The sequence below is a fragment of the Phalangium opilio genome, unplaced genomic scaffold, assembly GCF_054372755.1.
Source record: "Phalangium opilio isolate 3A_F unplaced genomic scaffold, DU_Popi_V2 ptg000662l_1, whole genome shotgun sequence".
NCBI classification, from domain to species: Eukaryota; Metazoa; Arthropoda; class Arachnida; order Opiliones; family Phalangiidae; genus Phalangium; species Phalangium opilio.
Window position 1 is genome coordinate 977,909 of NW_028324246.1, and position 16,384 is coordinate 994,292.

The 16,384-nt window shown below is 38.3% G+C and overlaps 1 protein-coding gene across 1 annotated transcript; it reads right to left on the reverse strand.

Annotated features, from left to right (window-relative positions):
* Window positions 1–846: 846 nt before the first annotated feature.
* shtd (anaphase promoting complex subunit 1) lies at window positions 847–16,071 on the reverse strand. Its single transcript, XM_089863059.1, has 45 exons — window positions 15,913–16,071; window positions 15,311–15,581; window positions 13,278–13,427; window positions 13,113–13,173; window positions 12,657–12,754; window positions 11,847–11,923; window positions 11,517–11,727; window positions 10,887–11,188; window positions 10,572–10,787; window positions 10,370–10,462; window positions 9,282–9,438; window positions 9,053–9,211; window positions 8,849–8,977; window positions 8,723–8,783; window positions 8,248–8,516; window positions 7,983–8,174; window positions 7,853–7,923; window positions 7,690–7,784; window positions 7,418–7,569; window positions 7,266–7,344; window positions 6,973–7,197; window positions 6,656–6,795; window positions 6,487–6,593; window positions 6,325–6,402; window positions 5,998–6,199; window positions 5,778–5,927; window positions 5,612–5,661; window positions 4,876–5,152; window positions 4,724–4,810; window positions 4,528–4,658; window positions 4,364–4,442; window positions 4,179–4,253; window positions 4,021–4,085; window positions 3,835–3,925; window positions 3,640–3,750; window positions 3,244–3,389; window positions 3,033–3,119; window positions 2,467–2,662; window positions 2,268–2,335; window positions 2,051–2,189; window positions 1,833–1,919; window positions 1,579–1,674; window positions 1,298–1,460; window positions 1,047–1,166; window positions 847–955 (listed from the first exon to the last, which is right to left on the reverse strand). Exons 2-45 carry the CDS (start codon window positions 15,518–15,520, stop codon window positions 864–866), a joined length of 5,844 nt encoding a protein of 1,947 aa, XP_089719185.1. The 5' UTR covers window positions 15,521–15,581; window positions 15,913–16,071; the 3' UTR covers window positions 847–863.
* Window positions 16,072–16,384: the final 313 nt, after the last annotated feature.

Here is a 16,384-nt window from a genome sequence, read left to right on the forward strand (position 1 = left end):
ATCCGAAATAGCTCTTGGTACTTGTCTCTATATATGGACGTTCGTACTTTAGTCTTAAGCCTGTCTCTATAATAAATTTGCTTTTTAATAAATGGATTGAGCCAAGGGGAATTTTTAATGGCAACATATTTTTGTTTAGTAGGGGCATGTATATCAAGCTCAGTTTTGATAGTAGAGTTAAGTATATTGATTCCTATGTCAGGGTTCGTGATTTTACAGTGTGCCATAGCTAAGTTATTTTGAATTGCTTTCACGAATTTATCTGTGTCTAAGTTAGAGAAATTTCTGGTTTTAACTATATGTTTTGCAATTTTAGTACTTCTTTTTTCGCGTGTAATTAGAACAAGGTCGTGATCGGATATTCCAACAGGGATAACCTCCACTTTCGTAACTCTATTTGGGGTATTTGTAAACACATGATCGATAAGTGTTCTGGATTCAAATGTAACTCTAGTAGGGACAGAAACTATCTGTTTTAGATCAGAAAAGGTATTTAGTAGTAATTTAGTTTTAGATAGTCTAGGGACTGCCAGTACATCACAGTTCGTATCATGGCCTAAAGAACGTCATAGGTGTAGAGAAAATGGCCTAAACAACCTTATAGGTGTAGAGAAAATATCCTAAAGAACGTTATAGGAATAGAGAAAATTGCCTAAAGAACGTTATACGTGTAGAGAAAATTGCCTATAAGAAAACAATATTTCAGTGAATAAGCTTGCAAATCATAATGGTTCAACACCTGTGAGCTAGGCTCGGCTGAAAAAAAAGCTCTTGGTTAATTAATTGCACGGTTCGAGTTCGTGGAAAATAATGTTTTTTATAGGAAAGACAAATAATTTTAACAACTGAAAAATTAAGCAGATTTATTTAATTTTCATAGCTGACATAAGAGTCGTTAATGCTGTAAGCGGAATTTTCATATGTTGAAATTGCTTATAAAGGCTAGGCAATGAATCTGAAAAAATCATTAAAGGTTATAAAGTTACGTTTACGATAATGTCAATAGATTCTAGGCCTACAAACGCAATTTCTCAAATTATTCTTACTAATAAACTTCTGGTCCAACTTCAAATGAGGAATATTGTAAAATACAAGAAATGGGGCCAACTCAGGATGTGAACCTTCGTTGTTACCCTTCAGATATTTTCCCAAATCAGGCAAAACTCCTTCGTAAAAAGCAACAAATGATTGTGAAATATTTAATAAGCTTTTTGGAATTAAAAAGAGTAAATTCAAGGGTGAAATATTCCTTTAAGTATTAATATGGAGAGCAGGGACCACGTGTGGTGATTTTTACCTGCAACTTTGGCATTGATTTCCTTCTCAATTGCTATCTTTAAAGAAGCGATGTAGTCTGGATTCACTAACGATGTCCTTTGAGGAAATCTACGCTGGTATTCCAGAATAAGATTGAGTTGCTTGTAGGCCAAACACGATGACGAAGTCGAGCTTGATAAAAGCTACAAATAATAGAGAAGATGCGGGAAAATGAACTATTCGATTGAAGGATCTTTTTCACGTTATCATCAAGTCAAATAATTTCGATTTTCAAGTAACAATCGTGTTTAATTCACAAACCTGAACAAGTTGCAAGTATATGGGAAAAGCTTCAGTCTTCTCCATTGTAGCACATTCAAAGAGTAATGCACAAAGTTGCTTCTGAAGAGCACTTTCCTAATGACATAATTTGCAATAGATGTAAATAATTTATAGTAAATACACCATTTGACAAAAGAAATGTCTTAGCGTGTGAAGGAGAAAGTAGCCGAGTTCTACACCATGCCTTTCCCATTCATTAAGTTCCATCAAAATGGTCTATAGGTAATATTTACCTGGAAAATTTTCGAATAAGGAAGCAGAAAAACACTGGAGTAATTTAGCACCATTGGGTCTGATGAAAACGCTGTCATTGCTGTAGGCTGGTAATCAATTTAAAAGTTTAGAATTAATATAATGGCTGCATTAGCAGGTAATTTCCTGCCTTGCTTTAAGGAAACCTTTAAGCAAACTTAAATCATTATAGAATCGTTTTGACATAACGCGAGCTTACTTTAACAGTCCATCCATGAACTGTATCTTGCATCATGCATTGAGAAAGAACACTGCGAAATCCTTTCGGATCTTCTGTGTAAGGCAAACATCCGGCTTTCTGTTTTACGTATACATGGCCATCTCGTTCCAATAAAATTCTACACACACATTATATTAGAAACCGGTCAATAACATTTGAAAATGTAACACTATTCTAAAACCGTAAGCTAAATTACCTTAGAGTTTTCCAGTTTTGTTCATGATCGAATTTAATAGGCCAATACCGAGAATCTTCTACAATGACCTTTCAAACAATTAAAAATAACTAATTAGGTAAAGACAGAAGTGGGTTCAATGATTGGGACATTTGGTAGACGTAACTTTAAGTCCTAGTTTTGTTCAGCAAATATTAATAAAATAAGTACTACCACTTACCTCTTTGAGATTGGTCAGTTCAGGTAGAATACACGGTGCTTTAACAGAGTAATGCGAACCTGTATAGCGATCGGTGTCTTTAAATACCATTTTGAAATGAGTATAGACAACTTTCCCAGTATCAATGTCTCTCGGTATTACTAGCCTTGGCTCGACAGCTAACGCGTATAGATGCCTAAATGCTTGAAGATGATACCTGTAATCCAAGAAATTATCAAACACCTGATAAAGCTGCATAGATTTAAGTTTCCAAAAGCCACTGGCCACCGCTTCGTAGCTGAAACTATCTCCCTTTAGTTCTCAGAAAAGCCGCGAATAGGGACTTGGCATTACTACGTCATGCAACGTCAGGCTACCTTCCACTAGTGCTAAAAAACATAGCAGGAGGAGGGGCTTATATAGCTTTCATTCTGTTAAAAAACATACCATAATGGCGCTGGGGGCGGAGTTAAACCCGAATTGCCAAGTCCCTATACTGCGGAAATGGCGCAGGTATAATAATTTTACCCACAGCAAGCGACTTGTGGAATAATTTAACATAATTGTGATATCTCCTAGAAGTTTACCTGTTATCATTGCTATGCGTAGGGAATTTAGGAAAAAATGCACAAAGTAACGCTCCAATCGCACCTGGAGTAGTTTTTAATGTAAATCTGAAAGTCACACGCAAAGAAAAACTATTATTTCTAACATAATGAAGTGCTAATTATTAATTAAAATTAGCACAACAACTGCAGATATATAATTAAAAATTTAGAAAATCAAAGATTACATTACCTTCCACCACCCAAAAACAGCAGTCCAAGAGCCATGTGAGTTGCCATATGAGAACCATATTGGACATAACTTGATGCGTGGCTAATACGACTTCTTAGATGACGACATAGTCTCAACACTTCCAAATCGCCAGTACCCGTCATTACCTTTAATTTTATTCAAATAGGAATATACATTTTTCTCTTATTTATATACGGATAATTATTACAGGTAGACCTACGCGAGGGGGTAGACACTTTGGATCTCTGTGTACACCTGAGTTCAAAAGAGTTCAGCTTTGACAGTGCATTGAGTTCAAAGCCTTCGGAACTCAGAGTTCAGCTTTGACAGTACATTGAGTTCAAGACATAGTGTACACCTGAGTTCTCAAGTGTCTACCCCCTCGGACCTACGTACCATAGCGAGTGATAATACTGTGACATTTAAACAAGTTTCTATTGTATTTTTACCAGCTTGCTCAGCAACTGGTTTTCCTGACAGTGACAGAAACATTCTAGCATAGTGAAACTTAGGGGAAAAAGGAAATTAATATTCAGTGTTTAATTTTTTTATGTTAATTGTAATAAAGACTATTTTTATTTTCGTATTTACCAAAGTATCAAATGCTTCTTCATTCGCTGAGCCAGCAAATTTCAAACCAAGACTCATACAGGCACCAGCTACAACATTGCAGTAAGCTTGGCTAGAAATGAAACACCAAAAATTAAACCTAAGTAAATAAACTTAATTCTTCAATTAAAGTAAATAGCAATTAAGTCCTGGAATACTTAAATTTACCTCATTGTCTCATAGTCAACATCGGAATTGGTCTGACCTTTCTTGAGAGCGTGAGTTGATACGATCTAAGAAACAAAATGGTCTCGTATCTCATTAAGTTTTAACTTTTTAAGTAATTAATTAAGTTTTATGACAAAATTAATTAAAACATAACTTACCAATGGAAGATGAGATTCAACCCACGATTTCGAAGGCAGTACATCATCCCACAATATGAGAGAGTGACTTATAGTCTTAATTATGAAAGAATTAAAGTAATAGAAAAATGAGATTGAAACTTGTCATAAATATGAAACAATTGGTTATATGGTTCAAGCAAGTTAATTAAATTAAATTAACATACCCTCAACATGAGGAAGTCTGGTCGCACCATATCTAAAAGATACTGGGTATCCGGTACCTCCATCCATTCAGCAATCGCCCTGTAAAAATGTTGTAATAACGCCACCACAATGTTATATTTTTCACTATATGATGTACTTCGATTGAAAAAGTCATAAAACATACCTATTGCCAGTGTTGAAGAACATCATCCCCAAAGCGAGTGTAGCACCAGGGCTGGTGACATCAACATTAACCGAGTCACCTTCTCTAATTTGATAACTAGGTGACTTCTGCTTCTCTTTGTGAATTCCAGTCTTTACCCAAAGAAAACAATTACGAAAAACCTTTAATCACACTAAAAATTAACGTAAGTACTTACCAATGGTCTTTTATGACCCCCAACCATGAAGTGATACAACTGATCTGCTATTGGAAGATCAGACAGAGCCGCAACTTCACTACCACGCTATAAAATCAGATGGTGGTGCGGTTTAATTTGCTTAGTTATACACTTGATCATGTATAACTTACACCTAGTGTAACTAAACCGAGTGCCAAACCAGATGCGAGGGCGTAACTTTCTCTGTCAATGCAATGTTCCATTTCTGGTCCAGGTGGTCGACCAATCTCTCCCAAAAGAACTTCGGCTATATGTCTATGGACAGAGCCTTGGTAAAGCAATCCCACACCTAAAACAGCGGCTACTTGAAGCATCGGAGGAACATCCAGCTCCGTTGACGTTGGAGGAAGCAACGCTTCAAGATGGATGCTCATAATCTTCGTGGTTGCAACATCCATTGTACCCAGCCTAAGCATCATATACTTAACATTAACTTCTCGCGCATATAATTGTTGGTGTAATGATTCCACGCTTTTTCTTAAGTTCAGTCAAGGCTAAGGAGAACCTAACTGTACCAAGGCTAGATTAAAGTGGCCGATTGGGAATGTGAGCCACTACAATCTAGTCTTGGTAGGGTTAACTTGCCAAACCCCATCCGGGTATGCGTGCCTGTACCGTAGAATAACTGTGGAACGATACAAAGACGTTTGTAAAGTAATGAAGTCTTTCTCTTAGTTACAAAAAGGGATGATATTTTAGGGGACACTACTTTGTTTGTCTAAGCAAGGATAGCTTTTGGTATCTCACGATAATCCCCTTTGGGATGAAATTCATTTTATAAAATAGTACAGTTATAGGCGCTATATCCTATGTATCATTCCGCATTAAATGTAATGTCACAAGACTTATTAATTACTAATAACTTACTTTGACGCGGCTAAACCAAGAAGAAGTCCAACACTAGTGAGTTCCTGATTCTAAAGAATTTTGAAAAAAAAAAGTTACGTTTATATCACGCCCATTTTTCAAAGATGAAATATACTTAACTAGTTGATGACAATGCAATTCAAAATCAGAAATAAACCACACTCACTTTACAAAGGTAATCATGAACACTCATAGTTGTCAAGTTCTTCAAGTGACCATTAAGACCCAAACCCATTAGAAACCCAGCGTGTTCTGTTGGTGAATCAGTGCTGTTTGTGCTTTTGGGTTTGTTATAAACAATCCAAGTGGAATGGATCTGTACATATAATTGTTAATTAATGATTTCATTGTTGATTTATAAAAGATCAATCAATGCGTGCGCATACTTCTGAAGCATTGGGAGCGATTCTGAGGCCCGCAGCAACTCCATTATGAAATAAGGGCCAAACATTCATATTAGAAGGAACATCAATATGAGTCAACTCTATGGTGTTGTTCCTCGGAGGTGCTCGACCAGTTAAGCACAACTTTGGTATTGGTAGAGTTTCAGTCACAACCGGCATACAGGTGCGAAGTGTGAACATACCCCTAGAAATCATGTTAAATATTACGCTTGATGAAGGAGCTTTAACTTAGCATAAATGACATATGAGAACAAACTTCAACACATACATGCTTAATTTCATTTACTACTAAAAAACAATGAAACAAACCTGCCAGTTGGTAGGGCCATAGTTCTAATACAAAGCGTGTACAAGTATTTCTCTTGTTCTTCCAGGAATTCGTGATCACTTTTGTAGGAAAGATGCGAATAAAAATTAGCTTGAAAGTTAAAACCACTAAACTGTGTATTATATTGAATTTGTTCGGCATACCTAACTTCTGGCCTTTGAACCAGTGCCACTCGAACGGGTGTTGAAGACTGTAACATCCTACATACATCTTGAATGCGTTGATCTTTATTAAACCTCAAATTGAGGACCTGCCAGGCGAGTAAACATCGTATACTCCACAGACCAAAAAAACAGAAAGAAGAAAACTCACAGATTGGTTCAGATGATCAAATCCGTCATCTTCGTCTTTAGTCGCTGGAGAACTTTTCCTTTCTAATGTTGGAAGATTGCTTAATGGTCTTCTAAATATCGGAGCCAGTTCCCGCATTAATATCGTCAATTCCTGTCTCCCTAAAAAAATTATTGGTATACTTCCTAAGAGAACTAAGATGGTCGTACTAAACTAAACATTAGCAGGGTTTGTACTAAATTTTCGTATTCGATCAACGCATGGTTTGTCAGATCAAAACAAATCCCTGACTTATCCAGGTATCATAGCTCGACACCTATTCTTATTCAATACTCAACTGATCAGATTGTAAGTTTCCTTTGGCCAATTAGGTGGAGGATTCTTCCGGCAGTGAAAGATAGCTCCCTGAATGGGTAGAGATATTCCAAACGGAAGATTATCCAAATCTTCAACAGAACAATCAACGTAGGAAAGTAATTCAACAATTCTTTCTTCAACGGAGAAATTTTCTTCTTTCTTCATTAATGCTAATACTGGTTCTAACTCTTCTGGTTTACGCATACCTGTCAATCAATGTTTATGCAATCAAGCTACTGCATGTAAAGCAAAGTGCAACTGCATTAAAGCTTACCAGGTGCAGCAATTTTAGTTAAAAATTTCTCAGGGTTTAAGTCTTTATGCGTATCGCCATCTCTCAAGTAGTAAAATAACTAATATTATAATATTTTTAAATTATCATTAAAGAAATTATAGTAATTATATAAGAAGGTTAATATCACATACCAAGATGATATTTTTGATGTTTGTAGTCACCCAAGGAATATACGGAAATGGTGTAATTGGTTTTTGAGATATGCAATCAAGAAGCCAAGCATATATGCTTGGAGGTGATTGAGGAAAACTAGCGGGGATTTGTATGGGCGAACTATCTTTATCTATTGAAGAAAAATGTTAAAACGTATATTACTTCAACTAGAATGATCAATCAATGATAATATCCCACTATTTGATACCAAAGACTATACCATCCATCATCCTCTTAGCATTAACATTACCTATTGCCTCCATATTCAAAGACGAGGGTTCATGAGACAGTACGTCAGGTATGTCCCGCCAGTAGTGGTCTTTATATTCTGTTAGTCCTATGCTTCTGTTGAAAATAACGTGTAATGTATTATAATATATCACCTCTGAATTTTTCTACGGTTTATTACTAACCCCGCCAATTGGTGTAATACTCTAGCAATGAAAGGTAAAGTTTCATATTCCAATGTGTTCAATTTCATGTCCTAATAAAGTATTATATCAGTACCTGTTTCTATAACAATACTATATCATGTAAAAGTACCTCATAAATAAGATGCAGCGTGAAGAGTATTGATGGAAGATAAATATATATTGGTGACGAAGTATTGATGGATGAGCATTGATTTTGTAATGGAACTTTCTTCATTTTATTACTGGCAATTTTCAAACCCAATTGCTTCAACTCCATTGATAACGGTTTCTCGTACCGCGACGACAGTAAGTAATTGAAGTCCTTAAAAATTGCATTAATTAAATATTCATAAACAGGATTAAAGATGAGCGGCAGAATTAAAGGAAGTACTTACATCATCCGTACCCTTTTCACTGTTTTTAAATTTCTTTTTCTCCACAGGCGATGCGGAATAATCGCGATCATGTAACGCATCAGACATTCCCGATACTTCGACGTCGTACCCTAACATACCCAAGAGACATTGAAAGAAGCAAACCAATTCCGTTTGTGCCGTAGAATCGCATGGACCAGGTGCATTTCTTATCGTGTACCATTTCAATAGAATCTGAGAAGCAATGTCCTTTGGCAAAACCGATTTTAAAGCTTTGAGGATTTTTGACACTAATGAGAGAAAGAAACGTTCTTTTTCAAATCACTTTAACTAATGAGAGATTTGGCTAATTAAAGTTGTGACGTCAGTGCCTAGGCATAATGTCATGGGCTAAGTTTTTTCAGTGGTCGGCAAATAGCATGGGTGACGTCACACTAAGGCCATCTAGTGGCACTTGTTTGAACTAAACCACCATATTAACTAAATTTGCTCTTACCTATATCAGAAGTAGCCATCTTTGGTAAATTAATCTTGAAGAATTCATTAGTGTTGGTTTGCTGTTAAAATTACAAATGTTTAGTACGTAATGTTCATAGTGTAAGGTTTCATAACCAATATTTACAATTGTAACGCTATAATTAGTTCCATCTCGTAATTGTGCAATAAAATTGCCGAGAGAACTATCTTCTAGAAATGAATAGTCATTAACGGATGTTTCAGTCTGTGCCTGTACTGGAGATAGCATCTGAAACTGCGCATATAATTGGCTTTTACATAAAGAATCAAGCACCCTTTTGTAAAAAGCATCAATCTCCACAAAGCATACCTTTTCCTGAAACCTAACCTCCAAAGAATTATGAGTTTTCGCAGCAGGAGCTAAGCTACTTCTTCTGGGAGTTCCTGAAAGCAAAGAGTCCCTCCAACGACTCACACTAGGCAGTACATCCACCATACCCAGTGTTCCGGGAATATGTACCTTGCAAACCTAAAATAAAAAAAACCCAATTACTGTTCAATTCCCCTTTTCAAATTGAACAACAAAACCACGAGCATACTTTTACAGGGCCAGTATAAAGAGTAAATGTTGCCATTTCATCATAAACAAAGAGCATTTTTAAGGCTTTCACTGGCTCTACATCTCGAGCTGGTATAACGCTAACAGCACCAAATATGAGTTTCTCCATATTGTTGCTTTCCTCAAATTTTATTAATCTTGAAAAATTTAAATACTTAAGCTTAGTTATTTATAAGACCATTAAACACATATGGACTGGAATGGATATATATGGCCAGTGGTTCTTTTATGGCAGCGCCTCTCCAGCGCCACGCCGCGACCAAAATTGAAACCATTTTGACTCAAACTATAGCAGTAACATTATCCATGAGTCGAAAAGTTTCGGGACTCTCCCGCTAGGGGAGACGACAGGCGATGCCATTAGAAGAACGGGGGTTTTAGCGTATCATTATTCCAAAGGGAATAAAGATCAAAATAAAGCAAATCTCGACTGAGGTTTAGTTTAAACAAATGGGTGCTAACATAATCGAGGGGTGGAGTTGATTTTTCCGCTAAGCTTAGCAAAGGCTAGTTTTAGCTCCACCCTCGTGGACAAGTTCTAGCTCCACCCTCGTGGACAAGTTCTAGCCCCACCCTCGTGGACAAGTTCTAGCCCCACCCTCGTGGACAATTTCTAGCCCCACCCTCGTGGACAAGTTCTAGCCCCACCCTCGTGGACAAGTTCTAGCCCCACCCTCGTGGACAAGTTCTAGCCCCACCCTCGTGGACAAGTTCTAGCCCCACCCTCGTGGACAAGTTCTAGCCCCACCCTCGTGGACAAGTTCTAGCCCCACCCTCGTGGACAAGTTCTAGCCCCACCCTCGTGGACAAGTTCTAGCCCCACCCTCGTGGACAAGTTCTAGCTCCACCCTCGTGGACAAGTTCTAGCTCCACCCTCGTGGACAAGTTCTAGCTCCACCCTCGTGGACAAGTTCTAGCTCCACCCTCGTGGACAAGTTCTAGCTCCACCCTCGTGGACAAGTTCTAATTGGTTCTTGCCTTTTGGCAAGGAAATATTGCTGGGTAAAAGTTGGGGGCGCCACAGGAGCCGACATTTGCTTTCACTAAAATGAAAGACTTTAAATTTACCTCAGAACTTTTTCCTCTTTTAAAAAAAGGCAAAGGTAATTCTGTCCAGAAATGTCAACGGTAAAGAAAACTTTCCTATTCTGGCTAGATGAACTAAAATAAAAGTTAATAAGTCAGACCATCAGTAAATTAAATTGTTCCGTGACACGTACGAGGAACTACACACTTAAATATAATTAAGTTCAACGGTATAATAACTTACCAATACTTATCAGTCCAAACATGTTCAAGGCACAAATCGGGTATGATAGGTACTCCAACTTGGTACATCAGTGATTCTGAAAATTGACCAGATAGATGTTGGGAGGCTCTTGGACTGTAGACACTTCCGGGACGTTGCGGTCCTAAGGGTGTTCCAAAATTAAAGCGATGATGACCGCCCGCGGAAGCGCCAGTAACGGTAGGCGACTGAGAACGACTGAAATGGTTTTTGGTCAAGTTGGGAAATTGAACCGACTCGAGGAAATCTGACATTTTTTGGGAAAGTGCTATTGTCCGTTTTTGCGATATTACAAACCTTAAAGTGGCCATATGTGTAAGACTGGAAGTGTGAGGACTAGCAACTTTAGACAATGGTGAGGAATTATCAATTAAGGACGGTGTTCTAGAAGGTAATTTGACATTTTTCGGAGAACACGTATAGCTGTGATTAGGAGAAAAGGCCAGCTGAGAGTATTTCGAATGTGATTGAGAACTGCTCGCCGTGGTGGATTTAGAGGAGTTTGACGCAGCCGCGTATGATATGGGTGAAACCTCAAATATTGACGGTTGGCGCATTTGCGACGAATTTGATACTCTATCGCCTGTTAAGTCTCGCTCCTATAGCAAAGGGTATTTCGTCTCACTCGTAATTGAGCCAAAGCGTAAGTTTATAAGATATGTTCCATAAGTATGTATGACGCTTCATACACTTCGTAATGCTGGAGACTTACAGCTCGAGCTAGTTCGAGAACGACAAGCGAGAATTGAAGCCCTACACTCGGTGGTGGTTAAGTTTGCAGTCCATCTTCTTATTTAATCTGTACTGAGTCTTTGAGAGCCTTACCAGAGAATCTATGACTTACGTCACTTCATGACAACCGCTCAGTAACCAGTGACAAAGTTACGGAACATATCTTACGAAGTTACGGTGAAAGTGAGAGCATACCTCTTTAGTCGTACATCTGACTCTATAAATGTTATGAAATTTGGAAGATTTGCTGTAAGTTATCAATAAAGAATGTGATGGTGAAGAATAAATGATCTCTTCTTTCGAATCCAAAAAGTATGAAAGACTTCCACGGCTCATTACAACGGGGGTAATATCATCGTGCGGGTATAGAAGATTGAAAACAAGAGGAAAATTGTCCCACTCATTCCTAAAATTGTATGAGTTAATAAAGTAGATTTTTAACTGAGATTACTGCACATGGTGTCATCCACAGATACTAAATTTATAGGCCATGGTAGCATTAATTCTTACACACGCCATACTTACTTCAATGGTCCCTCATCATTAGAAACCGGTTTTCGCTCAATAACAATTCCAAATTGACTGTTCCAAATTCGCGATACCTAAACGAATAAAAAAAGAAAAATTTTACATAAATAACCATGAGCAACACTATACAGTAATTTTTTTTCCCATTCTTAACCCCCTTTCCGGGGGCAAATGGTATTCTCTCTTACAAAGTTGCCCCCAACGTTGGGGATACACAGTTCACTCCCCCTCTCTACCGAAATTACTCAATAACTATAGCATCCGGTGTCGCCCTCTGTTGGAAAAGATCAGTAGCTCGCGACTAGCAGTTGCTGCAGTGAGAATAGCGGGTCCACTACCAAGACTACAGCTAAGACCATTAAACACAGATGTGCTGGAATGATAGGCTAAAACTCCCGTTCTTCTAGTGGCATCATATGAAGTCGCCCCTAGCGGGAGATTCCCGAAACTCTTCGACTCATAGATCATGTTATGGCTATGGTTTGAGTCGATAAAGTTTCAATATTTATCGCGGAGTGGCGCTGTGCAGGCGCTGCCCTAAAATAACCACGCGATGGTATCGCCCGATCCGCCCCTCTGTTGGAAAAGATCTATAGCGCGCAAATTGCACTTGCTGCAAAGTGGGTGTGACTCTGTAGCTATAGCAAAATGAAGCGACAAAACGGTGTCGCCTTCTGATGGAAAATATCTGTTGCTCGCGACTTGCATTCAACATCAAATGGTTTCATTTTTTTTTTCTTCTATTCAGATAATTGTTCTTCCAGCCAAAATTCTATGATCAATTTAAACGATCGTAGCCAGACTTACTTGGAAAGGCAGAGGCGTTGTAAAAATATGTCCATCCCCATTAATTACGTGAATGCTCGAATTGTCCAATATGCAAATGCTTGGCCCAATAGACGCACCTACATAAAAACAAAAATTACAGGGTTCGAATTAAAAATACCCTGCTACCGTAAAAAAAACCCATCACTAAGATTTTAAATTTTGATGAATTCAATTCAATGCTAGAAAAATCTCATTTTAAAAATTATAGTTTAAGATATTTATTATTTCAACTTAAAAAAGTATTATGAAACATTTTAAGACTTTCTATATTAGCAGTGACTTTTGAATGACAATTTCTACATTGCACGCAATTGCTAAAGATTAACCCCCCCCCCCCTCTCCCAAGAAAAAAAATCCAATAGAACCCAGAAAAACCCAGGTTTTTTTGAACACTGATGCACCACAAAAATGCTCTAAAAGGATATTATCTCATACCTGTTTCTGCATCTTTGATGTTTGATATACTCGTGTTCTTAAAAGTATCACACCATAATGCCTAGCAAAAACAATGCATAAAAAAATGTTAAACATTTTCAAATCAGACACAACGTTTCATTTCTGTTCAGTCACAGAAAATTACTCTATTTGACTGAAACTCACTTGTTTTATGGGGGAATCCATGGTAAATGATTTTTGCATCTTAAACATTCCACATCCATTGTTTTTGCTCCAAACCACAACATGGCCAAAGATGTAGAGTTCTTCTTCCGAACCATCTTTACCTTCTTTCAAGTGCCAAGTTTCAACTCCCTATATTGGGTTCATACAACTTTTGAAAAACAAATTTCCCTGAGATTTCCAGGTTTTTTTCCCCAATTATTTCCCTGAGTTTTCCACGTTTTTTCCCGTATATGGAGTATCCTATGGAGCAAATTTTATCGAAAGGAGGGGGGCAAATTGGGCTATAACATACTCAAAGGACATCCCCGTATCTCTAGTAGAAACAGAGTTACGAGCCGGCAAAGTTGGGTCTAATGCAATTCGTATGGAGGGGTTGTTTGTTTACGTTTTGCTTAATATCTCGGCCCCTGTTTGTCGTAGCCCTAAGTTTATAGTATGGTTGGATGGGGGACAAATTGGGCTATAACATACTCAAAGGACATCCCCGTATCTCTAGTAGAAACAGAGTTACGAGCCGGCAAAGTTGGGTCTAATGCAATTCGTATGGAGGGGTTGTTTGTTTACGTTTTGCTTAATATCTCGGCCCCTGTTTGTCGTAGCCCTAAGTTTATAGTATGGTTGGATGGGGGACAAATTGGGCTATAACATACTCAAAGGACATCCCCGTATCTCTAGTAGAAACAGAGTTACGAGCCGGCAAAGTTGGGTCTAATGCAATTCGTATGGAGGGGTTGTTTGTTTACGTTTTGCTTAATATCTCGGCCCCTGTTTGTCGTAGCCCTAAGTTTATAGTATGGTTGGATGGGGGACAAATTGGGCTATAACATACTCAAAGGACATCCCCGTATCTCTAGTAGAAACAGAGTTACGAGCCGGCAAAGTTGGGTCTAATGCAATTCGTATGGAGGGGTTGTTTGTTTACGTTTTGCTTAATATCTCGGCCCCTGTTTGTCGTAGCCCTAAGTTTATAGTATGGTTGGATGGGGGACAAATTGGGCTATAACATACTCTAAGGACATCCCCGTATCTCTAGTAGAAACAGAGTTACGAGCCGGCAAAGTTGGGTCTAATGCAATTCGTATGGAGGGGTTGTTTGTTTACGTTTTGCTTAATATCTCGGCCCCTGTTTGTCGTAGCCCTAAGTTTATAGTATGGTTGGATGGGGGACAAATTGGGCTATAACATACTCTAAGGACATCCCCGTATCTCTCGTAGAAACAGAGTTACGAGCCGGCAAAGTTGGGTCTAATGCAATTCGTATGGAGGGGTTGTTTGTTTACGTTTTGCTTAATATCTCGGCCCCTGTTTGTCGTAGCCCTAAGTTTATAGTATGGTTGGATGGGGGACAAATTGGGCTATAACATACTCAAAGGACATCCCCGTATCTCTAGTAGAAACAGAGTTACGAGCCGGCAAAGTTGGGTCTAATGCAATTCGTATGGAGGGGTTGTTTGTTTACGTTTTGCTTAATATCTCGGCCCCTGTTTGTCGTAGCCCTAAGTTTATAGTATGGTTGGATGGGGGACAAATTGGGCTATAACATACTCAAAGGACATCCCCGTATCTCTAGTAGAAACAGAGTTACGAGCCGGCAAAGTTGGGTCTAATGCAATTCGTATGGAGGGGTTGTTTGTTTACGTTTTGCTTAATATCTCGGCCCCTGTTTGTCGTAGCCCTAAGTTTATAGTATGGTTGGATGGGGGACAAATTGGGCTATAACATACTCTAAGGACATCCCCGTATCTCTCGTAGAAACAGAGTTACGAGCCGGCAAAGTTGGGTCTAATGCAATTCGTATGGAGGGAATGTTAACGAACATTTTGCTTAATTATTCGGCCCCTGTTTGACGCAAATTTCCCTGAATTTTACTAAAAATTCTAAATTTCCCTGAGGTTTTTGTCAACTTTTTATTTCCCTGATTTTTCCAGGTTTGTATAAACCCTGTATCAATGTCTATAACAGCTTGGCATATTTAAATGCAGTAACAAATCATTTTTGAATATAAAACTGACCTCAAAGGAATCTCCCTGCATTAAAACACACCCCTCTTTAGTGGAGCTGAGCCGTTGTCCGGAAATATCAATTTTCTCTTGGTCAGGAGCCTTTAGCAACAATTTGGCACACGTTGCCGCAGCGGAGGAGCAGCCCTTGCCAGGGTGATAGCTTCTAATATGCTCCCTCCCGAAAGGGCAAAACTCTCGGGGTTCTCCTGCTGCTATCATTGTCTCTAGTTGGCCATCCAGATTTGAAACGATTCTTAGTAACTCTTTACTTCATTTCTCGCTACAACAATAATAAACATCATAAAAATCGCAGAAACAGGAATGTGCCACAAATGCAAGCTGTCAGTGAGACCATTTACAAAATGTTTATGTGTCAAACACGTCAGTTTGCTATATTATTGACCACTCATTGCTAAAATATTAGCGTATTTTTTAAATATTAAACAGAAATCATCATTATTTCCCGCCTTGACAAGCTGTCATGTTTTATAAAAGGAATAAAGCCTTTAATTTTATAGAAAACACTGGCTCACCAAGACCAAGGTCTATTTTTAATAACCAAATTTAAAGCCTCAGACACGAAAGTTCATTTAAAAGTTTATGTTACATACCTCAGAACCCTTCAAGATCTCCAATAACGGTTGAAATAAACTTAAAAGCGGAAAACACAAGTACTATAAAAGTAAAAACCGGTCAACCTTGAAGATAATGAACAATTTTAAACGAAGCGAAAAATCTTAGTAGACGACGGAGCAGACACCTTGCAATCTGGTACCATGGAGAAATATACAGGGAGACCTAGCTGCAATCACAGCCCACTCGATCACGCAATGCACTGTGCACAGCTTACTTTGAAAATTTGGATTTTGCAAGGCAGTCAAGAATTTATACATTTACTTGGGATACAAAATCACCTCTGTCTGGGTTTTAGAAAAGCCTATATTACGTTCCAAAAAAAAACTGGGCCTTCCAACTTTTGATACCATGACAACAGGGAGTTCTGATTTCACGACAATCACGAGTAATGTAGCGACAATCTACTCAAATGTTCGTCCGATCTGTTCCACACAGTATATGCGCGTT

What these genes read in the sequence shown, in the direction of transcription:
- shtd (XM_089863059.1), bottom strand. Translation starts at nt 15,520, where the DNA reads ATGATAGCAGCAGGAGAACCCCGAGAGTTTTGCCCTTTCGGGAGGGAG. An exon ending in ATGGCCCTACCAACTGGCAG is followed by an intron (nt 6,200 to 6,324) that starts GTTTGTTTCATT and finishes CATGATTTCTAG; the next exon opens with GGGTATGTTCACACTTCGCA. An exon ending in TCGCTCCCAATGCTTCAGAA is followed by an intron (nt 5,928 to 5,997) that starts GTATGCGCACGC and finishes TTATATGTACAG; the next exon opens with ATCCATTCCACTTGGATTGT.